Source organism: Phaethon lepturus, unplaced genomic scaffold (assembly GCF_000687285.1).
Source record: "Phaethon lepturus isolate BGI_N335 unplaced genomic scaffold, ASM68728v1 scaffold42502, whole genome shotgun sequence".
Taxonomy (NCBI): Eukaryota; Metazoa; Chordata; class Aves; order Phaethontiformes; family Phaethontidae; genus Phaethon; species Phaethon lepturus.
Window position 1 is genome coordinate 32,272 of NW_010523412.1, and position 24,890 is coordinate 57,161.

The 24,890-nt window shown below is 43.7% G+C and overlaps 1 protein-coding gene across 1 annotated transcript in view; it reads left to right on the top strand.

The window, feature by feature from the left end:
• Positions 1–24,890, top strand: part of LOC104616940 (protein sidekick-1-like) — a gene marked incomplete at both ends in the record, with an annotated part of 58,419 nt that overhangs the window by 30,977 nt on the left and 2,552 nt on the right. Inside the window, 6 exons of the mRNA XM_010282115.1 lie at positions 695–830; positions 2,714–2,773; positions 4,753–4,854; positions 20,083–20,198; positions 21,669–21,855; positions 22,651–22,788. Of these exons, the coding sequence (XP_010280417.1) occupies positions 695–830; positions 2,714–2,773; positions 4,753–4,854; positions 20,083–20,198; positions 21,669–21,855; positions 22,651–22,788 (739 nt within the window). The remainder of the gene's footprint in view (positions 1–694; positions 831–2,713; positions 2,774–4,752; positions 4,855–20,082; positions 20,199–21,668; positions 21,856–22,650; positions 22,789–24,890) is intronic.

A 24,890-nucleotide genomic window follows, 5' to 3' on the forward strand; every position in this document is an offset into this window, starting at 1 on the left:
CTCCAAGCTGTTACGGAGGAGACCTGGGTTCGCCTGTGGGACTGGACCTATGCAACACACCAGAGTCCATCATACTGTGACTCTTCTCTAAATGCCTCTCTGAGGCTTTGAGACCTATTTTCATCTTCCTAATTAAAGCCTGAATACACTAATGCTTTGTTACTTTCCCATCAATCTTTCAGTAAAATAATGCCAAATGAAGAATGCTCTATGAACAGCCCCCAAGGAAAATAGCCACCAAAGAAATGTCTTCAACAAAATAATTTATTTCTTTTCATCTCCGAAGAAGTGAAATACTGGTTTGCTATTCCACTGGTGGTGGCCAGCAACATGCATTTTCAGGGACATGTTTGCTTGTATTCTTTATCGCACACAAATTTCTGTGGACCACAAAGGAAAGGAGCTTCGCTCCTAGTGTAGTGCATCAGGTGTCAGTGTTTAAGCAAAGAGCCTTTTGTAATTGCTACAGCTGAGTGAAATCATCAAAGTTGCCTTTAACTTGTGTTTTTCAAATTACACAACCTTTGACCATGTATATTTTTTAATTTATATTTAATTTACATTTATTAATTTTATTCACCAGAGAGCACAGGCTCCCCTTGCTCAGGACTGGTGTCGGCTACTGCCCGTTGTGACGGATGTTTGGTGCAAGGTGCATCTTAACAAGCCTGTTTTTAACGTGAATGTTTTTCAGCCACCCAAAGTTGAGAGTCTAAACGGCTTGCTGTTGGGATACCGGATCTACTATCGGGAGCTGGATTACGACCCTGGATCTGGAACAGAAACCAAAACCATCCAGAACCCTTCAGCTTTAAGAGCAGAGCTCACACGTAAGCCTGTGTTTTGGACCCTATAATATTCCAGAATGGTAATCCGTCGTTATACCAGACACTGTATGCCCTCTTGCCCCACGGAAATAACACACAATTGTGTCTGAGAGTGCTGGGCATAATTTAGCTTTTACACAATCAGGGTGAAGATGCTGAAAAATGCTAATAACTCTGATCAGCATCGCTTGTAATGGTGCACTGTAATCTGTGCCAGCATGCTTGAATTGATGTTCTGTCCCCCATGTATCTTCTGATTTCCTGCTTTCTGTTACTTCCATTTCATGATTACCCTGGTATACTTTGTTCTGCCATCAGGCACAAAAAGAGGAGGACTTAATTTTCCTTGGCCGGGAACTTTTTTCTCTCTTGCTATTTTTTAATAGTTTCTATAATTGATATTTTGGGGGTTTTTTGCAGTATAAGAAAACAGCTGAGGAGAAATTTTAAATAGAATTTTTACAATTTCGCAGTGCTTGTCCCTATTTTGGAAGAAAATAGCAAAAATGAGCAAGAATTTTAAGGTGCATGCTTGCCATGTTAGTCACTGGGGGTTTTGGCTCACATGGAAAGTAAGCAGAGAGGGAGAGGATTAATAGAAAAATGAAAGGATTTCTAGACAAAGGCTGGAAAGGAAATCAGAGGGACGAACAGGCAGAACAAGGTGATGGGAGGGAAAGACGTGAGCACTCGGTATCTTGACAGATATGGTCCAGCAATGAGATGTGCTCACAGAGGGACCAGCTTTTGTCTTGTTTGATGTCAGTGGAATATTCAGAATTAGATAATACTCACTTTACGAGCAGCAGAATAGGGTTGAGTGAGACTATTTGCAGAATAGTCTGAACCCATAAAAGTGTTTTTTGCAAAAGCAAGAGTGATTTTTGTGGGGGTGTGGAAAAAGCGGGCGTTTTAAATATAACGTAAGCACCTAACCCTGACCTCATTTATATCATCAGTGCTGAATGAGAGTTCTGGGACTGTACGGAGTTTTAACCATGACACAGTAGCGATGTAAAGCTCCTGTAGGTGTAGGTATACATAAGGTTTTTTTCCAGATGAAAGCTGAATGACTGACTATGTATATTATCATGAAATAATGACTTTGGATGCTCTCTAGTCTCACAAGCCAGGGACCCTGTAAATCGTACCGGTTTCCTCGCTTCCCTCTTCTTGGCTGGCTCTGGCTATGTTCCTGCTAGCTGGTAGAACTAGGAAAAAAAACATGCTGTACCTTTCCAGGAAGTCAAGAGAGAGAGAAAGAGGTGGAGACAAGTGTATTTTAAGAGAAATTTTTCTCTTCCTCCTCATAATATGACAATTCTCACCTTAGTACACCTCTGTTCCTCACTGACCCATGGTTTTGCACAGCTTAGCATATTACTACAATTCACTCACAGCAGGAATATTGAATTCTATAAGTGAAACTGTGGGAAATCTAACACACATTTAAAGAAATGGGTCCTGTCCTATTGTAAGTGTTCACTCTTTGTGGCCCGTGTTCCAGGTCTTTACCCTGCAGCTCTTCAGGTTTTGAATTTTGCATGTTGAGCAATACGGATGTAATAGTGTTGAGAGTTCCCCCCCTAGAAATTGTTTCATTTTTACTCGTTTGTTCTATTTAATCTAGGAGCCAGAACATTTCTGTGTTGTATATTTGTGAGGTCCTCTGTTTGAGGAGGAAATGAAACAGCCCCGTGTGAGTGAGATGCTTTTGATGTGTTACGAGAGAGCGATGTGATTTTATTGCCCTTCAAGGTATAGTCTTAAAGCTCAAACTGTGTATGTGTGTGCTGCATCATTTGCCTCTGTCTCTGCTGTACATCATTTGCAATAACTATTTCCTTGCACTGTAACAAGCTTTCTGCTTTGCTTACCCTGAATAGCCCAAAGCAGCTTCAAGACAGTGAACAGCAGCTCTGCATTAACGACGTATGAATTAACACGTAAGTGCACATTGCCTTTAGATGAGACTCTTTGTAATGGTTCAAAATACACGCTATAGGCAAACGCCTATGGTTCTCCTCGGTGAATCTAGCAGAAATCAACACAGATTAATGATTCAGCTTTTTTGAGTTTCTTTTTCTTTAAGCCTTTGCTTTAGACACAAGTAGGTAGCTGTTGTAAAAATGTGGCTGCTAGGAAGGTAAAACATTATTGACTGTAACAACCCAGTATTGCTGATGCTAAATGAATTTTGATTCGCTTGCTACATATTTTGCAGTCCATCTGAGTTTAGCTGTATCACATCATTAGTCCTATGATTCAAGCATTGCAATGCTGAGGCATTCTGTGGAGTAGGAGGCCAGTTTACAGAGAGCCCGATGAATTTATGTGCATCTCCAGAGGTGTTTTCAATTGGAAATGAATAAAATAGCATTCGACAGAGTTAAAAGGCAAGTTGCTTTGTGGTGATGATGGTTCACTAGATAGGTTTTGCCCAAGGCTTTTGAGTCACAGATTGTGATGGGCTAAAAAAAAAAAAGTGAAGCCCTATCCCCACTGAAACTTGCATGCATGAACTCTCATGTGTTCCATTTTCTTCCACATCCAGTTAACACTAAAATCTCCCTTGTGGCTTTTCATGGCAGCAGTCAAAGTTTCCCGGTACAAGCTGCCCAGTACTATGTCCTACCTATCTTACTATTTTTTGTTTGTTTGTTTATGAGCTTAGCGTCATTATTGCTGATTTGCTCGCTACATGTTTTGCAGTCCGTCTGAGTTTAGTGGTATTACATCAAAAAGTTAGTGATGTATCGGATATCGTAACAGCCTGAAACCGGGGAACGGTGCTGGACTCTGAGTCAGATGTAGGAGCACAACACTTGTAAACATTTCTGTGAAACTGAAATTAGACAAACGTGTGTGATTAAGCTTATTGAGCCTTACCAAACTGATGGCATACCGTCAGCCACAGACTTAAGGATACTATGTGATTCATAGATAGCAGAGAAAATTATTGGCAAAGGGAGAAATTTAGACCTCTGGCCATGCGTGTCTTAAATCAATTCAGTGCTTATTTAAATACAGCAATTTATATTATTGATTGCTTTCTTGCTCTAATTTCACTGTTAAATATTTTAGATGATAAATATTTCTGTTAGGATTGATTCTTTCATCCTGAAAATGCAAAATCTGAAATGAAACTGCTCAGGCGCTGCCTCCCCTAATGACGTTGACATGATTCTACTCCACTCTCATTTGCATCTACTAATTACCCTCAGACAATTGGTTTTTTTCTAGATTTTTTCACACTGCTCTCGTTCTCCTATCTCATCTGTCAGAGTAGTTTCTATACATCAGGAAATAAATGTATTGCCTGGTAGCCAGATGGAGTCCAGACTTCAAATTCTCCTTTCTCTTTGTGATTGATGTTCAGGCTGTGGTCACTTTGAAGGAGAAGGATGCGCATGCCGTACTTTGAACGGGACTCCAGATTCACCGCTGCAGGTCGTCTTCTGCACCCCGCTGCAGCAGTGCCATTCTTGAGCAGTGCCGTTGCTAAATGACTCCCCGGATGAAAGTCCCTAGGATTAGGCAAAGGCGTCAAGCCATGTTCTCTCCTACCAGTAGAGATCAAAAGGAGCCCATATGTTGAACATTCAAAGCAAAGGCCTGCCTTTTCCTGTCATTAAGAATGACCTAGAGATGTTCCTCTAGCTAGGTACCCATCAGGAATGATTCCTCTCACTGGAGCAACACTGTGAGGAAACACTGGAAAATCATGCCATTTCACTGCAAAGTTCTTTCATAATTATGCAAATCCTGCTGTGATGTGTGAATTAAGGAATGATGGAAGTACAGACTGCACTAATTGTACTATTTGATGCTGTATTTCATGAGAGAGGTGATAAAGAGGTGATGGAGTCTACAAAATACCTGTAATACAGTATAAATGATTACATATAATATTTTACTTTTTCAGAGTTGAAGAAATACAAGAGATATGAAGTACTAATGACAGCTTATAATGTAATTGGTGAGAGCCCTACCAGCACACCAGTGGAAGTGTTCGTGGGTGAAGCAGGTAGGTAAAAGGAAAATTAGTTGATTTTTTTTTTTTTTAAATACTGACATGTTTCAATATTCTCCAGATAATATTTAATATTTGCCCAGGAAAGGAATGATTTGAAAAATGCCCTGGTCATGCTCACTGACATGAGTTTTTTGGCACATCTTTTTCTGGAATAGGTTGGCACTGACAGTTTCTTGCCGTTTAAAAGCCAGTTGGTCTACACAAATAAGGGAGAAACGGCATTTGAGAGAAAGAAGAGAAAATATTTCTGGAGTTGCAGGAGGATGACTGTTCATAACAAATTAGCTTGAGGGAAAAACTGAGTCAAGTTAAAGTGAAAAGTGGAGCACAGGAAAGCCACAAGGGAGAAGAAACAAAACTACTAAACAAGGGAGACTTGGAAAGCCAGTTCTTTTATTTTATAGCTCTCTGTGTAGAGACGTTGCCTGTGCAACACACCTTGCTGTATTTTCATGCTCTTGAAGTCAAGAGGACATTGTTTCCAGTTTAATGCTGGCTTTGGAGGCGCAGATGACGGTTACTCTCAGGAACATGCAGACCCTGTACCTGCATCCAGGCTCTACAGCAGCAGAGGATCCGTGGCACTATTGCTGCTTTTAGTTATTATGCGTCTGGTGCATGAATCCGGGCTGTATTTATGAAATGTAACTCGCTGATCATTTTTAAATCCCTCCACTGGAAAGCTGAAGGCAGAAATCGGGACAAGACAGTTAACTAGAGACTTCCCTGAATGCTTTGTGGAACAGATGATTTTGCAGAGCCCAGATAAGGCACAGCAGAGTCTCTTCTTCTCAGTGACTCTGGATTAGAAGCGCAGCACTGGAATAGCTGATGTCTTCCTCGCAGCCACGGCGGCGGTGCCGTATTTATGGTGGCCCCTTGCTGGAGAGAGGCTGGCGCTGAAATAGTTGTTAGTTACGGTATCAATTTCTGCAGCAGCATCTTTTGAAGCTTAGAACAAGAATAGGTGACACGTACCCTTCCGTTGTTCAGTCTGCCGCCGTGAATGAATCTGATTACGCTTTTGTTCTTCTGTCTCAAGGCTAGGATGTAGAAGCTATCAAACCCAGCACTAATTCATTTTATTATTATTCATTAAATATTCTATTGCTTAAAACTAAGCAAAGCACTTTTTTTTTTTAAACTCTACTGCACATTTTTTTCAAAGTCTACTTAACCTTTTCATTTCAAACATAGTGTAACATTCACTATCTTTCTCTGAAAACATCATAAATTAATCAGAGCAGCATAGTTCTGGAGAGACAGCTGGCAATATTTACTTTTTTTTCTAGTTTGCTGCTGCTCCAGCTTCTGCAACTGCAGCAAAGAAAGCCCCAAGTGGAGCCAACTGTATCTGGCTTCAAAATAGATTTTTGTTTCAGAGCTAAATATCTCACTGCTGCAAATGGAGCCAGAACATGCATTTATACACATGTACATGGCACAGAAAATCAGCTGGGGAAAACAATGAAATGCTGTTATGTCATGTCTTTTAATCCCATGGTCCGGGTCTTCCTTATCGTAACTCAGACAGGGAACAGGGCAATGGAAAGAGCCAAACTTGGGAGGAAACTGAGACATCGAGGAGACCTTCTTTTGCAGGCAGGGCTGGTATATCTGAAGTTGTAGCGTGACTCAGATGGCTTTTTAGAGATACTGGATTTACCTCTGGTTAGGGACAATCCAGGTTCGTGTGGTAGAGATGATGAACGTTGGATCCTCCTGCCGATTTTCCCCCGTGTTGTGTGAAGTTATTATGCTTTGTTATATAACTGCCTCTTCCACCTCCAGAACTGGCTGTGATTTATACTGTGAGTAAAGTGATTGGAGCTGGTATTGCAATTTAAGTTTTAAATTGATTTGTGACACCTTTGAGTTAGTGTGCTGTGGAAATACAAGTTTTTGTTGTTCTTGTTTGCTTGATGTTCTTACCCGTGGTAAAGGCAGGTAAACAGCAAACTGGAAAAAATGGGTCTGCTTAGATTCAGCAATGGGGCATCCATGTCAAAAATAGAGAAAGCCTTCCAATAAACAAGCAGCACTGACAACACAGGCATAGCACTGAACACAAAATGACTGAAGGGAACCGGTCCCTGGTCTGAAGGCCCCAGATAACTTATGTCTCAGTACTCTTAAATGGTGCTTCATTCTGCCGTAAGGGTTGCAATAATTCTGGTAGGTGTGAGAACATTCCTTTCTAGGTTGTAAAAAGGAATATACAGCACGTGCCTTTGGGGAAATGTGCTGGTTTTAGGCCAGCTCAGTCAAAATACCCAATTCTGTTAAGTTCTGGTGTGTGTTTCATACAACATAGGGCACCTGGAAATAATCCTGATGGTTGATGTGCTGCTCAGCTTCTTTGACTGGTGCAGCCAGGCAAGCGACACAGAAGGAGTGTCTGTAATTCTTTCCTTCCCTCTTGCGCTCTCCCCTGTTAGATTTAAGGTTGTCCTATCATCGTATCTGGACTTTTACAATAAAAGCTCCAGTAGGCAAGGGAGCCCCCTGACAAACTTGAAAAGACAAGCCGTTAAAACCACCCTTCTGGCAGTTTGGCAATCAAATGAGTAAAAAGCGCCCAAATGGGGAGTTTCTCTCAAGCCCTGGAGGGCTGTTGAGCTGTACCCCAGCCGACAGTCTCCGAGGGCTCAGGGCTCACTTGCCTCTCACTGATGGACGGGGAGAAATTTTGGGAGAGAACAACCTGCTGGTAGGCAACAGGCCAGGCATGAGTAACAGACATCTGTGTCCTGACTTGCCTGGTGAATAAGGGAGATGGATGCAAGTATTTTGGGTTTTTCATGAGTTTTGGGTTATTTGGTTTGTTTTGGGGTTGGTCTTTTTTGCGCTACAGGTGGAGCAAAACCTTTTTCTTGTTACAGTAGCCCATAAGATCAAAGCCCCGGCAGAGGCTCCATTTTGAGTTCTGCCTGGATGTTTGCAAAACTCACCGGTGTGGAGAGCAATTCTTCCCCGCGTCAGGAGAGCGGGCTGGGAGTCCTCATGCCCAGCGGCGCCGGGAAGGATGCGCTGCCTGTCCAGCCTGAGCAGAGCTGGTGTCCTTCCCCACCCGCCTCAAGCATCTGGACCCCTCTCCTCCACAGACCGGGAGATCCTCGTAACGCCGCCTTTTGAGAGCTGGCTGCAGCTCTGCCCTGCTCGTTAGAGAACCATGTGCATCTCCCGACAAATGACAGAAAAATTGAAAGCTGCCACTTGCAGAAATTAGGAAGGGAGTCGCAGCCCCGTCGGCAAGGCCCCTTCTCGCCTTGTTAATTCATTTAACAGTTCAGCTGTCAGGGGTGCCGGCTTTGATTGGGAAGGCAGTGTGTGTTCAGTGAGAGGCTGGGTACAGCTATTCATCCCAGCCCTAAATGCAGCTGCTACCAGAGGTGCTGTTCTGCTCGACTGGAATTAAGACTCTGTTAGAGCAGCCACTATATCAAGAGCATTATTCTACCAGGTCGCTGTCACTATCTGATTGTGTGGTGGGCTCTGGAGTTCAGGAGACTCCGCTACCCGCATTTTAATTAAACAGAAATCACAGGTTTGGAGCAGGCGTGCTTCACCTAATTTGGGAAGGTGAATAAAATGGAAGGCGGCAATACAAATCCTGTGCTAACGAGCCTGCAGCCTCCAGTGCTTCTCCCATATACTGCAAAGCTGTTCTGGTTGAAAAATAATGGAATTCATAATTTCTTCCAGCAGCTGCTGCTGGAGGAGAGCGCGTGTGTGTGGAGAGAAGGTAGCAGAAGGCGTGAAGTGCACCGAGAGACACTAGCCTTTAAACAGGTTCTAAATCCATTTGTGTGAAGAGGGGAATGATGTGTGGCAGTATAACTGATGGTGACATTGGTGACCTTCAGAATTCACAAGAACTGATGAGGCTGGTTTGTTGTTGTTGTTCTTTTTAATAATGATCTCTGAGGGCTGGTTCTGCAATGGGAAAGGGAAGGAATAAAAAGAGCTGGAAGATGGAGACTTCTTAGAAGTCCTCTGTTGAAATGCCACTTTGGTTGCTAGCATCATCTTCCAGAAAAGCAGGTTTCCTGGCCATCTCACGTTTTTCAAAGTGAAACTGTAGCTTGGAAAGGACAGGATTGGGATGGGGGACGACTGCTTCTTACCTCTTTTTTCTTACCATCTTCAAAAACTTGAATTTACCTCTTGGTGCAAAGCTTGCAGATATCACAGCAAATTTCCCCGTTCCCACTGTTATCTGCAATTTTTCATCTGCCCTCCTGCCTGTGGCTCCACAGGTCTTCCTGGACAAAGACAAAATACAGAGAAGAGGCCGCGCTATGGGGAAAGAAGCCTCATAAGGCAGCAAAGACCTGACTCCAGACACCTCGCTCCCCTTGATAAGCTGCTTCTAGCAAAGAGCTCTTGTCCCTACTTACCTGGCTATCTGTGCTCGAGCAATGTCCCTTTGTCTCTCGTGCTAATGCCAGAGAAGGTTTTCAGAACAAGGCTGCTTTGTCCTTGAGTGTTTTCATCTCTTTCTGCAGGCCTCACTCTTTTCACATGTTCATACACAATGCCCTACATGGTGTCACCTCCCCGTCGCAGGTCGCTTTCTGGAGGAAGGAGTCCCTCAGCACTACCTTGGGCCCCCATTTCTCTTACAGCATGGAAACTTTATCTCCTTCCCTGCCCCGACGGGACCTGAGAAGATGCTGTGCAGAGAAGTCCCCTGTGCCTCCTTGTTAACAGCCTACAAGAGGAATGGCCACATTTCAGTGCATTAGAGCTGGCAGCTTGACTCAGTCTGCTGTGGCCCTCTTGGCTGTTTTCTCCTATCTGTTTGGGACACGTGGGCCATGTCTCTCGGTGACTATGCAGATAGGGAGCACGTTGCTACTGGCACAGCTAGAAGAACTGGGTGGGCATTTCCATCCCAGATGCCACTGGAGGAAGAAGGAGAAGGATTGTCGTGGTCATTTCACATTGCAGTAGTCTAAAATCTGTCAGCCTAAGGACAGTATTTTCCCTTGATAAACAAAGGAGGATGGAGGGAAGCTGTTGGAAAGTAGTACAATAAATAAATCATTAGTTTCACTTGCTCAAACTTTAAACAAAGAGGTTGACCTTCCTTGGCACTTTAAAAGCACCAAGTCTTTGAAATGCCAAGGTATTTGCCTTTTAATTGTTGACACTTTTGAATATCAGCAAAAGGCTACTTTCGGGGCATGGCAGGGTGTTTGAAACACTGATTTTCCTTTTCCCCTACCCTTTGAATTTAAAGAATATGCAGAGCTCTTCCAACATCATGCTGAATTGTGAATGAGCTCTACACAGCCGTTCTGGGAATGCCCTGCTCCACGAGTGACACTTGGTTTTCATTCTGTCCCCAGTGGCTTTCTCCCTGAGGAAGGAGAAGTTCTCCTCTGAGCTCAGAGTTAAAGATCCAAGCCATGTTCTCCAACAATGCACTAAAAGAGAGAGTAAAATCAGAGCAGAGCAAGAAAGGGAAACTATACAAAGATTGGGGCGGGGGTGGGGAGAAGTGGCAAGACGTTTCCTGTTTGGACTGGAACAGAAACTTCTTTTCAGTTTCTTTTGCATTACTGGAAACCATTATGCCTGTATCCCAACGGCATTCCGTTTCAGAGAGTAGGATCAGTCACTGGGTACATCCCATCAGTATTTCTTGGTGGATTTTAAACTCCTCCAACTCACTCTATACATGTTTTCCACTTGGGGCTTGTCTGCAGGAAGTGCAATTTGGATTTGTTGTTCCCATCAATGCAGCTCCACTGGTGGTAATAACAGCACAGATAGCACTCGGCTGCATTATCTAATCCTGCAGGGCTGTGACAGGATAGTGAAAAATAACAAACTAAAGTGTGCCTACATTAGAGCATTAGTCATTGTACCAGTGTTTCTGCACTGCTGGGGAATTATGGATATGAATTTTCTATATAACCTTGTCTCCCTTTCCTATTCAAACTGGCCATTTTCTGTAAGGGTAGTTTTACGTTCTTAATCTGTTTACAGATGAGCACAAAGGTTTCATAATTAAACTTCCAAATTTGCTAGCTTAGCTGAGTAGCTGTTCTTATAATGGTACGACAGAAAGCAACCGTGCCAGTGTGAGTCTGTGGAAGAAGTGTCCTTAACGTCAACATGTCAGAAAGACATCCCTGCAGCTCTCTGGAGACTGAAATCTAATGTCAAGGCAGAAGGAAGCAAAGTCTAAGTGCGAGTCATACTGCTGTCAAAGCAAGTTATTCTACCATATAGGAAACAGAATTTTAAAAGAATGCACTGGAAAGCAGTGTCCAGATTGAGACATAGATTTGATGGGCTTATTTGACATCTTTAATTCTCCATTGACAGTCCAGAAGCTCCCTAAAATGATTTGCAATGTTTTCATGCTGCAAGTAAAAGCTGAATGCTCGCCTCATTAACAGCTCATTAAGTTGTTAATATTGGTCATAAGCAGCCTTTGGTACAGCATAATGCTTTATACAGTGCGGCAGCTCCTGCTTAGCTCTGGTTTAATTGCCTCTTTTTATCACGTCTCAATGTAGGAAAGATGTTTCTGTCCAAGCGACAATATCATCACTTTTTGATCAGCTGAGCTTGCTTATCTCTGCCACTGCTATTGCTGGTGTGGGTGGTGTTGGGCTGCGATTGCCATGCGATGTTTTGCTCAGATGATGAACTTCCACCTCACAAACCCAACAATTTGATGTCGATTTCAGTACTGGCTGTAGCCTGAGACCGACAGACTCTCCTTACTCAAATTCATCATCAGGACTCCTGTCTTTGTTCTGTAGTTGGTGCAAGCAGCCGTGGGAGTGGTAGGACAAATTAGCTGTTCTGCTGCAGTGTTATATGGCCTGTGAAGAACTGAGTGCAGGGACATCCCTGCACAGAACACAAAGGGCGGAGGGATGAGAAGCCTGATCATGTATGCAAAGCCTTACTGAACTAACAGCAGAGCTACTCCATTAAAAGCAAAGGAATTAACCTTCCTTTCAAAAACATGAGCGGTGAGTAGTAAAGTAAAATGGACCATAAATTGCACTGGTAAAGAAGTGGGGAAGCCCCTGGCTGATAACTCATATACAAGCAGACACAGGCTAGAGTTTGAGTATTTTTGACTAAAGGGTTATATTTGCAGCCAAATTTCTAATTCCTCTAATTGTGCAGCCCTGCTCTACTTGTTTTCAGTCATCCTGGGATATGCGAGCAAAATGTTCTAAGTATTTTCCTATGGGTCTCAACTCCCGTGGCTTTGCCTCCTCTGTACAGCTTTGCTGTGAAGCCAGCTGTAGAGAAACACAGTTGGTTTTCTTTTCTGACATCTGTTTGCTGTATCCGTCGTCAGTCATGGAACTGGAGGCATTGCAGGTTGCCTGTTGTAGACTGAAAACAAAAAAGTTGCCATTTTTTCTTATGAAAGTATGAATTAGCAATATTCGAAAACATTTTGGCCATGGGAGTCCAGACACTGAGATGATACAGGTGTATAGGACCACAGTGGTGAACTCAGGGATGCTATGACTGCAAAATAAACCAAGAAAGAGAAAACTCTCACTCAGAGTTGAGAAAATATAAATTTAAATCTCTCTTTCCCCAGGAGCACAAGATCACAGTCCTCTGTAGGGTCCCTGGTGTTCCCTGACCATTGCAATCTGTAAATCCTAAATTAATCCCTCATGCTGGTCAGCTACCCAAACTTGCATTAAAGCCACAGTGAAAGGTTATCGCAGCGGCAGGTCTCACCTGCTCAGTTTGACTTTTTTCCCAATATGGCTTTTAACATTTGGTATATGGCAAACCCAGTGGAGGTTCACCCTGATTACTTGATATGCTCTCTTGACTTTAGTGGAGCAGAAGGAGTTGTTGGTGCTTATCAGGCGTTAGTAGGTGCTGCTGTTACTCTTAGTGAACATTAAGTAGATGCTTTTGTCGGCTGCCGTGAACTTGTGGTATTATATTAGAGTGTGGGATTAACAAATTATAATGAGTGGAACATGGCTATAAATGAAGGAGGAGCAGTCTTGGGAACCAGACAGCCTGGGGTAATAGTCTGAAGTAGGTAATTTTGCCTCTGTCTAATGGGTAGACTTTTTTATGAGAGTTGAGAGCGGTACTTTCCCACCCTCCCAATGCTGCTCCCGCTCCTCCCCGTGCATACGAGGGAGGATCAGGCCAGAGTATCAAACACTCAGGAGTTCTTCACCATCCCTTGCACCCTTGAACAACCTTCAGTGCCTCCCGGGGGGTGAATCTGCACTCATCAGAGCTGACACTGCTCTCAGTTACACAATTTTGACACTGGATTAGCTCTACTAGCCTTAGCAGAGCTAACCCTAATTTGCATTGATGTAAGTGAGAGGGGATTTTAGCTCGTAGGTTTATGCCTGTATGTTTGTTTGCGCATACCTAATACTTGTCAGACTCTTGCTGTTCCTGCTCGTGGGTCCGTCTCTGCTGACTGATGGGCTGCTTGCCTGTGTGTGATCATAGCCTTGTTGACACAAAAGAAATAGAGGAAAAAGCTCATTTTATTATTTTCCCCCTTCCTGTTTTAACCACCTGTATGCCCTTTCCAGAGGCAGTCTGACAGTTCTGTAAGGGCTTTACTTATGGGCCAGGCGCTCTCAGTCCCTTGATGGATAATCTCAGTACGCAATGTGATAGCCTATTTTAGGTTTGTATCAGCTAAGTAGAACTGTGGGCTTCAGCAAAAGAAACATGTCATTTTTGTTTGCAGGCAGGCTCTATTTCGCAGCACTGCTCCGTGAGATTTGCCTCGGTTGTGGGCATTGCAATACGATCACGGTAACTTTTTCTGCATCGCTCAGGTCATGTCTATCCCATGAATTGCACGTGGAACTGGACTGCACATGGCTCATTAGGAAATCTGAACACCCTATTAAAAGATTAGTAATCACAGCAACAGTGTTTTCATCACTGCTGGAAGAAATGGTGAAGGACAGGATGAGAATTAATTCTGTTTAAGTCACTTGCCAGTTTATGAAGGTTCTTCATGAATAAGTCATATCTGTGAAGGTTTCCTCAGAACACGATTGCCTCCTCAGTTCAGAAAAATGGCATTGGCAGATAACCTCCTAGAATCTGGATCCATGGAAAGGATACTCCATTTCTAGTCTTCATTTCATTTCAATGTTTTTCCAATATGCGCAGTGAATGTCATCTCTCCCTCTGTCCTCCTTCCACCCTCGCCTCCCTCTCATATCTCTGCAGACGGCTGAAGACGTGCCTAGTCAATGGTGGGAAGCTTCCCAGTGCTAAGCAAAGAAGCTGGGGTTGTTACTTTTGGGTATCATTTGCATCTGCTCTTTTTTATGCTTTTTCATGACGTTAATACCCTTAAAAATTTGATGTGGCAAAACACAGCTACTGTACTAAGTATAATATACAGGGAGGGGGCCAGGCCTGTGCCTACTCAGGTAATATGACAGAGTAAAGCAATCGTGGGTGTGCTAAATTCCCAAAGCCCCTATCCTGACAGCTATTCTCTTTCTCCTCTCCACCTCTTTTTCTCCACCAAGGTAGGTTTGTCTGTTTATCTTTCTATTTTTTATTAGATTGTGCTCCCTCTTTATCAGTGTTCATGAGGGTGAGAGAGATGATGTTCAAGTTCTTCTTGTATTGACTTCCACTGGTGTCTTGTACACTAGGAAACATTTCCATTTCTCTTACACTGACCTATGCAACCATGTAAATCAATACATATCTCACATATATCAACATCCCTGACAAAAGGAAAAACTTCTTTACTGTGAGGATGACGGAGCACTGGAACAGGCTGCCCAGAGAGGTTGTGGAGTCTCCTTCTCTGGAGACCTTCAAAACCCAACTGGACACATTCCTGTGCAACCTGCCCTGGGTGATCCTGCCTTGGCAGGGGGGTTGGACCAGATGATCTTCAGAGGTCCCTTCCAATCCCTACCATTCTGTGATTCCTATTAAAACCTGGCTATTTCCTTCTGCTTTACACACACACACACTCACACCCAGTAGGAAGTTGGGCTTCTCAAAGATGGGGGAGACCAGATTGTTCCTTTCCTGAGAATCATTTCTAGTTGCAGGGTGATACAAGCCTGCTGAAGTTAATAACTGGCAGAGAACTAGGTTTTGGTGCCAAATTGTCAGGAATAAGAGGGCAGGAGCACTCAGGTCCAATGTTAGCAAGTGGAGTTGCATTGGAGGCGTTAAGACCCACATCTATTGTACATGGGTCTGCCCGTTTTATTGCATCTGAAATACATCTGAGTAACACCAGAAAGTGCAGTCCTTGGAAAAAGTACGCACTTCCAACACAAAATGTAGCCTAGCTTAAAACAGCCAGAAATTGGTGGGAAACATCTTTTACATTCTAAATATAGCTTGTGCCGCTTTGTCACAGCGGAAAGCAGCTTCGCAGTAGCTGTTTTTGAAGCACAATTAACTAATCATTATTGAACTAATCAGCATCGCTCACGCAGCATTCCTGATGGCACAGAGGTACTGCTGCACAGGGGAAGCGTTCCTCGCTCCCACCTCTCTTTCACCGACGCCGTAAGAAAACGGCCAACAAACACTAAACGTTTTTCTCTCACGCTGCTTTTCCTTCGTGGAAGGAGTGACTGCAAACATCTGCAGATACGCCTCTTCATTCTTTCTTGGGAAGGACCATGCTTGCGTTCCTTTTCTGAGCCCACGCTGCAAGAAAACCTCTTGCGTTTCACTTTGCCCATTCTGCAGATCAGCCTCACTGTTTTATCTTGTGACCTTCTGTTTGTTTTGTTGTGTTTGGCTTTTATAATCCACTTAACTGTTGCTTACTATGCCGTAACTTGAGGGCAGTGGCTGCAACTGGAGAAGAAACAAACTGTTCTCCGTGCCACTGCAGGGACAGAACTTCAGTATGGCGAGATGGTTTAGGCTAGATATTTAAAAAAAAAAAAACACAAGGAAAAACAAAAAACCTGAGAGTTATTTTAAGAGTTATTAAAACAGGGATATGCTGGTAGAGTGTGTGGGGATGGCGGGGGAATCTAGAAAGAGGTCAGTGGTCGAGATTGCACAAACATCTGACCAGCCAAGCTGATCCCGGTGTGACGCAGGAGGATGGCTTGTCTGAGGGCTCTCCAAATCCTTTCCAGCTCTGTTTTCCATGACTGTGTGTGCCAGGAACCTGCGTGTAAACTTTGGAGGTGCTGCATGTGCGTGCTTTAATTGTCAGCACATGCTACACTGAATATTGCTGTGGCTTCCCTCTTGTTGTTACTCACTAGGTAGATAAGATAACAGCTGATATGTCAGAACACGCCGCAGCCACCCCTCCATTATAATGTGTAGACATACAGATTAGAGGCTTTTTAAGCCTGGAGCTGTCTCTTTGTTCTGTGTTTATGCAACATATTGTGCAATGAGATTCTGGCCTCTAGGTGCTAGCACCAAAATGCAAATATATTGATTACGAGGGAATAAAAGCAGGCGTGTTCACAAAAGCATGCTTTGATGAACTGGGGGGAAAATGTTTGCTACATAGAAAAGGATCAGAGGTCTTTACAAAGCAGAAATTTGCTTGTGATTGTTTGGAACTGTGGGATCAAGCTGATGCACAGAGAATCTTCCATTTCTTTCACTGCATTTTTCTCCTCATTTTTTTGCCTGCATGTTTATTTAAATGACATGAGTATTGGGGAATCTTGTCCCAGACTTGTCTGTGAAGTTCCTGACATAATACTGGCATTATAGAAACAATTAGAAAATCAGTAGAGGAGAAATCTTCTGCTACCCAGAAACTGGAGCAGATGTAAGAGCAGCAAGGAATGCTTCATAAAAGCAGTTTTTAAGTTTACCCACTGAATCACAGGATTTGTAGCCTACCTGTGCTACAGCGCATCGTGGCAACTGTCACTAAGAAAAGGAGTAGTAGTTTCGTATTGATGAAAAGCTCTCGGTGCCACTCAGCCCAGAGAGCAAATATCCCAAGCAAGCAGCGAGAAAAACGAGGGTGAACCTTCTGCACCTCACGGAGCTCTGGTGCAGGCTGGCCGCTGGGGATTTTAAGCACCTTCTCTTTAAAGGTTATAAGCATTTGCAAGCTCAAATTGACTGCACTGTGAGCAGAGGCTGTTCAGTACGACTGGAAAATGAGGGCAGTGATATATTTAAATGCGGATTTAGATGTGTAACTTTATTCATGGGATCATTTTGACTCTTTTGCGTTTCCAGAAAGATTTGTTGTCTTTACGTGATCCTGCCAACATCATCCCAGTCCATACATGATGATGGTTTTTTATTAATTACTATACAACCTGCTCAGCCTTTCTCCTTTTTGGCTGTCTCCTTGAAACACTCTCAATCTCAAGGGTGAATTGAAATCAGAAAAGAAAAGAAATGTTTACAGATATCTGCATGAGATTCCAAGACAGGATACGTGCACAGAATTAGACTTCATGAATACATACTTTTTTTTCAGGGAAAGTAAAATGCTTTCCAGCTGCCAAGAGCTGAGTTTGGACCCTCAGGGGTCTGTGTCACTCCTGCTATAGTTGATAATGTCACTAACACCTAAAGCAGTGTGAGGTATGCAGCTTTAACCTTGCTTTTTATGTATTTGTGATTTCAACAGCCATGGAAAAATTCAGAGCTCGGTAATCTTGAACTGCATTCCTAGAAGGTAAAAGGCTTTTGAATTCACCTTTAAAAAGTACTTGCTTTTATTGGCACAGGCTGTCCATACATTCAGTTGAATAGTTTGGGGTTTCAAACAGGTAGAGTCTTTAGGGATGTGTTTCCTTCTTTTTGAAGTATTTCTTTTCACCCTTAATGTAATGTGCTGTCTGCACAGAGCCACATTAAGCATCAGCAGCACTTTTCAGCCGTCCCTTGCTGTCAACAAGAAATCTGTGCTTAGAAGGAGGGACACATCAGCCTTTGAAAGATGAGCAGAGGGACAGGCTCACAGGGCACAAAACCAAACAATTTGCATCTCGTCGAGGCTCTGGGGTAGCGAAGAGAAATGTCTTTTTCCACATCGTCTTTTTTTTTTTTTTCTCCTCCCAACAAATTTTCCACCACCGTGCCAGCAAAAGTGCAGCTCCAGCAGCGAGAGTGTCACTGGAGAATGATCACCGGCAGTTTTTAACCATTGTGTTTCTTAGACATGCTCCAGAAAGGTTTGAAGGAAAAGTGGTGTTTTTCTGGCTGCGTACACCAGGTCTTCTAATGGTCACATCTCAGAAACAGCAATTGTTGCAGGCTGGCACATGAGAACCAAAGAAAAACACTATTATAGACGCTGCCTCAGACCTGGGTATCGAGAGCACTTTGAAGCTGTCAGCTCAGGACAGACAGTAGTGTCACTACCTAGAAAGAAAATACATTGCTAAAGTGATCCATTTTCTTCTGTGATTGTACGTATTCCTGTTTCCCTGAGCGTGTCATCATCTGCAAATCTCTGAGATGTATTTTCAGGTTTGCACTGTGTGATCGGTTTGGCCTCGCACTCTGATGTGTGCTGTGAAAGTCTCAAAATCTTGAGATTTTTGGTTCTTAACGGAGCAGCGCTGTGTTGCACTGAACACAGCCAGCCAGCTAGCTGCTCTCTTCGCTCCTCCGCCAAGTGCAGAAGGCAGGGCAGCAGTTAAACCAGTGCACCCATGTGAACAAGCTGTATTTTACTGATGGTCATTGTCACCTCGTGCGCCCACTACATCCAGCCGAAACGGAAGCAAAAAAAATATAATAAACAAATAGTTTTAACTGAGCACTGGGATAAAGGCTATTTTCAATTTTGCTTTTCACGTTTTAATTGTACAGCAATAATTTTGCAATAGAGTTGCCAATGGCAAACATGCAAAAGACATTAACTTTATTTATGTTTTGGATTATTAATGTGGCTGTTAAAATTCCTCCAGTTAGTTTTGATTGAATTGTTTTTTTGTGCGATTCTGTCGTTTAATGGAGCGGTAAATAAGAATTTCTGATAATGAGCCCAAGCATCTGTCACAACAACCTGGCGCTGGTTATTAACATTTCCATTAACGGCAGGGTGGGCAGTGATAATATGGAAACCACACAGTTAGAACAAAATAAATAGTTGGTGTCAGGCTGAGTGGGTGTTAATTACTATTTTATTTTATAACTCTGGGGGGAGGGAGTATTGGTGGAAAAGTGTGACTTACGAAGGTCACTCTCTCTAAAGAAAGAAGTCTCCAGAGGAACAGATATCCGGGGCTATCTAACTCGAGTAGTGAATGTTTTATCACTTCTATTTATGGCCCATAAAGGGGCAGAGAGAAAAGAGGCAGCTTTCTCGGGTGGTCTGGGTGAAGGCTACGGCACCGTGAACGCGGAGAAAAGAGAAGCATACCCTTTGCCCTGCCTTTCTCTTCCTGCTTCTGGGGTTTGGACAGGACACGCTTCGGCATCTTTTCTGTAAACAGAACACGTGCTGTTTTGTTAAGACCTGCCGGAGGCAGAGGCAGCGGGTCTGGAAGGCAGACCATCCCTGCTAGCCACCGGGGAAGAAAATCCACCTGCAGCAAGTTGGATCCTGACAAAGGGAAGGGTGGTGTGACCCAGGTGCATGCAAAGATTAGTTTTCAAGCACAATGCAAAGAAGAAATGCCATCAGGAGCCAAAGACCAGCATATATATGTGAAGGTATAATCAAAGCAGAGCTAACAAGTAGCAAACTAAAAGCCATTTTGTCATACATAAAATATTAGTTGAATTGATTAGCATCTGACTGGCTTTGGAGATAATTTTAGACAGTATTTTGGCCCAAAGTCTTGGAGCATTGCAAACAGGCTGTTACAAAGACTTGCTGCTGAGTGAGAGGCCAGGCTGACGGTGGCAAGGGGCTGCCTTGCTCCCAGTTACCTTCAGGAGTGGTCGGTCGGGAGCGCAGTGTTACTGCCAAAGGCAAGCCCCAACCGGTACGGCGGAATGAAGACAAAATTCCCCATTCTTTCCCAAAGCTGCTGACATGATTGAGTTGATTTGGTGTCTAACCCAGTCTGCGTGGGACAGGACGTAGCCACGTCCGGAGGCTCGGCTGTTTCTCGGTCCACGTGTGCTGAGACTTCTCCGTGGTACAGCCCCTCCGGGGCTGGCTCTGTTGGCTGACTTGTGGCGTAAACAGAGTCTGTCCTGGGTCCTTCCACAAATGGAAAATTGCAACCTGGATATGAACCAGTTCTGCTTGTCACTATTAATTCTTCTGCCCTTCTTTCTCTCTAGCACCAGCGCTGGCCCCACAGAACATCCAAGTAAACTCCCTTTCTGCAAGCCAGCTGGAGCTCACCTGGGACCCCCCTCCTGCCGACAGCCAAAATGGGAACATTCAAGGCTACAAGGCAATCCTCCTGTTTCTACTGGTTTCATTTATCTTGCTTGGCGTTGCTATTACTTGCGAGATAGAGTGATGGCAACTGTAGTTTGTAGAGCTATAAGGAAAATTAAAACAGCATTCAGACTGCATTACAGAAATGGCACTAAGTCCCAAAACCAAAAGAAAGAGAATGAGATGGGGGGGGGGGGGGCGGGGGGGGAGGGGTGTTGAGAGGGGGGGGGGGGGGGGGGACGCGGGGGGAAGTGTGTTGCTATTTGTGGAGGAGAGCGTGGGGAAACAGGGTATGCAGATAAGGAGGCAGCTCCACTTATGCAGGCAACATATCTGCTCCAAAAAGCAACAGACACACAAGAGCTAAGGGTAAGAAAAGTGCTGAAGAAAATGAACTGAGCTTTCTATCTATCAAATGTTACAAACCATTAGGAAAAGCAGAACTTTCTCCAAGCTGGAAGCCTGAGCCAGGTCAGATTTCGGAAGAATTATTTCATTTCCTTAACTCTAACAGAATTAAATCATAGTATTAATTGCATTTGGTTCATAGGAGATGAGCACGTTGCAGAGGCATGTTGTTTAGCTTCTCCAGCATGAGAATGGACCCTCAGAGAGTGGAAATGGGCAAGTCTACAAACACTGAAGCTTGGCTTGTGTTCAGTGTCTGGCTCTGCCTCTCTTGATGAATTTAGGTCCATAAGCGAAGAAAAGCCAAGCCAATGTGAATAATCTGGCATCCCTTCTTGGCAGTAACAAGCATCCTTATATATCAATTCATGTTCTTTTTCTTTTGTACGTATATAGACGGCTCTAACAGCTTGGCTTGTAGAGCCAAGGTGGAGTCTTGCCTTGGCTCGTTCTCTCGACTTGCTGGCTTGCTATGGCCTGTTGTAATGCTCTCACTGCCAGACCTGTCCAATAAGTAGGGCTGGCACCACTTTTGCTCTTGGAAATGTCTTCTCCAAAGCCTAATTTTATGGCATCAGGATAAAAATTATGAAGGGGAAGAATGGGGAAATACACCTCAAGGAACTGTAGGGAAAGACTTTATTACCCTCTTCAGGAAGGCATTTGTTTGGCTGTCCTGTGAACACAAATGGTGAAACCATCGTGTGCATACAGAGGTGAATTATGGACCATCATATCGGGACACCAGTGCTGACAGGCATCTCCCTCATTTCAGGGAAAATTTAAAAACTGACCTCTCATGCTGCACTCTGGCAGCTCATATCTGCTGTCATTAGGCCATATTCTTCAGCCTGTGCTTTATTTTTGAGTGATGTACTCAGCTACATGGTCACTGGACTTGGGGGGAATTTGCCAAAGGAAGAGAAAAGACTGGGCATGTGGTGAAAAGAGTTAGTATCCCATTTAACGGAGGAGTCCGGAGCGAGACTGTGCCTTCTTCCTGATCTTTTATAGCTGCAATGCCCAGAAATTTTCTAGGTGTAGGATATACTAAAACATCTCACTGTCCCAACAGATTTATTACTGGGAGAGCGACATCCAAAATGACACGGAGAAAGTGAAGGTCCTTTTCCTCCCAGAGACAACTGTCCGGCTCAAAAACCTGACCAGCCACACGCGGTACATGGTCTGCATCTCTGCCTTCAACGCAGCCGGGGACGGCCCCAGGAGCAGCCCCTCGCAGGGCAGGACGCACCAGGCGGGTATGGGATCGTTGTCTTGTCTCAAAGCATGGACTTGGTGATGACCAGCATGTATCCAGGCAGTGGCTAAGGGAAATGGGTGGATACAGGAGGGCACTGGTGTTTAGGTTTAGCTTTTGGATGTGTCATTACATTGTAATGGTCTTGGAAGGGAAAAAAGAGAACAAATAAGTGGACCATGTGCGAAAGGGAGAGATACAGCGGAAAAAAGAATGGACTGGCAGAAGGAGCAATCCCTTCACAAGGTGATTCAGAAGGGAACTGCCTGTGGGTCTGTTTCTGGCCTTTACTATCACACCTGAAAATCTGAAGGAACTTGTTTCCAGTGCTTGTGAATCTCCCAAACAGTCCTGCGAGAGAATTACTGTGCTTTTTATAATTTTTTTTTTTTTTTTTTGTAAGCCACCAGTCAGACTGAGCTGTCTCTGTGCTGGATGTGACTGTGGTGGGAGCACGCCAGCACAGGGAGAAGGCAATGCCCTTGCTCGTGGCTATGAAGAGGAGGTGTTCACTGGGGCTGTATGCTCACGTAGTGCCCTTCTGAGGGTCTTTTCCTTCTGTGTCCTACTGCCTCACTCGCTTTTGAGGTTCAGCTTTGCAGCTGGGTGGCTGCATTTCTTAGGACGGGCTGGTTTTCTGATTGATTGCGGGACATTTGGATACCATTGACAAATCCCATTCTCAGCTTGTTTCATTTAGATTTACGCTGGGCAAATAAACCAATGTTTTATACATATATATGTGTATCAGATTGACTCCTCCTACTGCATTTCAATCTTTTTGTAATCCTTTCAGCACCCAGTGCTCCCAGCTTCTTGGCGTTCTCTGAAATCACTTGCACTACACTCAATGTGTCTTGGGGCGAGCCGACAGCAGCAAATGGAGTCCTGCAGGGTTATCGAGTAGTCTATGAGCCTTTGGCTCCTGTCCAGGGTAAGAAAGACCTCCAATCATACATATTCATGGGGAAATGACAGAAAAGCACTGTAGTATCTTTTATCTCTGCCCAATTTCCTACTTGCTCTCAGCCATTTTCCAAGAGAAGCCAGGTGGCAGAGGGTAAGTAAAACAATTCCGCTTTTGCCAAAACTGTTCAGCAAACTATAATATTGTGGAATATAGCTTTTGCCTGTCCTCTCTCATTTTCTTGCACAAACTATATTCTGTGTGATTTGATAAGTCATTTTACTGCCGTCATTACCTGGTATGGGCGAAGAGGAAGCTCAGCCTGAGAGTGCCTGATTGTCTCCCCGCATTGCGCTTTGAAATTGCTGAGTAGGCTCCATCCCAGAATAGTCGTCAGACACATTTGTGTTGCTTATCACATCATGTGTCACTTCTGTTATCGCAAAGATTGCCCAGGCATCAGATGTGCTAGTCATCACTGGTACCACTGCCGCTTTTGACAGGGGAGAATAACTGTGACAGAGATTTAGTTGTTTCTGTTTACATGGAGTTTTCAAGCAGCATTTTTAACCCAGCACTAGATTTAAGCTAGACCACAACAATGCAGTGGCCACAAATGTTTCATTGATTTGCCAGAACAGCAACAGAAGAGGATTTGGCAATTTCTCTGAAAACGAATGTAAATTCATTCTAAAGGTGAATTAGAAAAGATTACAAAGTTTGTGGATGGTCTTATTAATATTTTTATATTCTTGGTAGATGGCCAATAGTTCAATAGGGTGTCCAACTTTGGCAGTGTGACAGCAGGGAGAGTAATTTCAGCCATTGCCAATCCATTTTAAACTCTTTTCCAAAGAAATAAGGATATCAATCACTTGTATTTCCTTCATCTGTAAGGAATAAAGATCTATATTGTCTGAATATCCATGTCTCATGCACTGAGAAAGTTATACTCAGGAATGAAAACATGAGAATAAAAGCACTTTCAGCCTTTACAGCTGGCAGGTCTTAGCACAAATTGCTAATGCAGAAAGCATTTCTAATTCTGACCAAGGATTGCGAACAGGGTATGCAGGAGGTTCGGGCTTTTTGGGCATTTCCTGCCTTTTATTCACTCCTACACAATATTTAAGAATACATTTTTTCCCCTGAAAATATGGAAGTGTCAGATCGTGTTTTCTCTGCGTGCATTTGACTTAACATTCTCAGAATCTTTGTTTTCTTTTCTTCTCTTCCCCCTCTGCCCTGCCTGCGTGCTATCTCTGACTCCAGTTTGTCTCTCCTTCTCCTGTAGATTTCTGATGCGAATAGGAAGGTTATGGAGGGCTTTTCCTCTGATTCTAAATTTTTGCCTAAATTTATTTTCCATTTTCTACCCAATCGCTCTTGTGCCAACATTTTGCTTGCAGCAAACATAGTTATTCTCCTGCCATGGTAAGCAATCCGTCCCTTGATGCCATCATTTTCCTCCAACAGAAAAGCCATGCTCCTTTATTTAGAGAGCAAGGTAGAGCCAAACTCATTTGAATATGGAGCACGTAACAGTGCTGAATGCAGGCAGCGAGGCTTAGGGGGCTGGCAGCTGCCAGACCCCACTATCCCGGAGGGTCTTTCCAGCCCTGGGTCTCGCGTTCCTCCACGCCAGCACTACAATGCAACAATATGAATGGACCAGACCCCCTGGAGCTTTTTTCCTGCATCTTTTGACTTTACACCCATTTGTGATTTTCGGCTGAGCATCCTTGCCATTGTGACACCTCCTGCCTTCCCGCTCACAAGCCACTGCTTAAAACCTGCACATTTTGCAAAACTTTCTAACAGCGCTCTATTCTTTAGCACAGTGTTCTCCCTGTTTGACCTTTTCTTGTTTAAGCCTTACAGTGTTATGTTTTACACAATAATAGACAACAAAATTGCCCTGGAGCCTTTTTTAACAGTTCCTTTTTTTTGTTTGTTTTTGGAACATAACTTCAAAATGACAAATGCTTCCTGATTTGTCTCGGAGAAATGAAATAGTAGACCTAGGGAAGGAGGGAGCACTTTTACTGCTTCCTCGTTAACCAAGGAAAGATTCCCTGAGTTATAAATTGTATCTGGGAGAAAACTTAGAAGAGAAATTGCTTGGACAT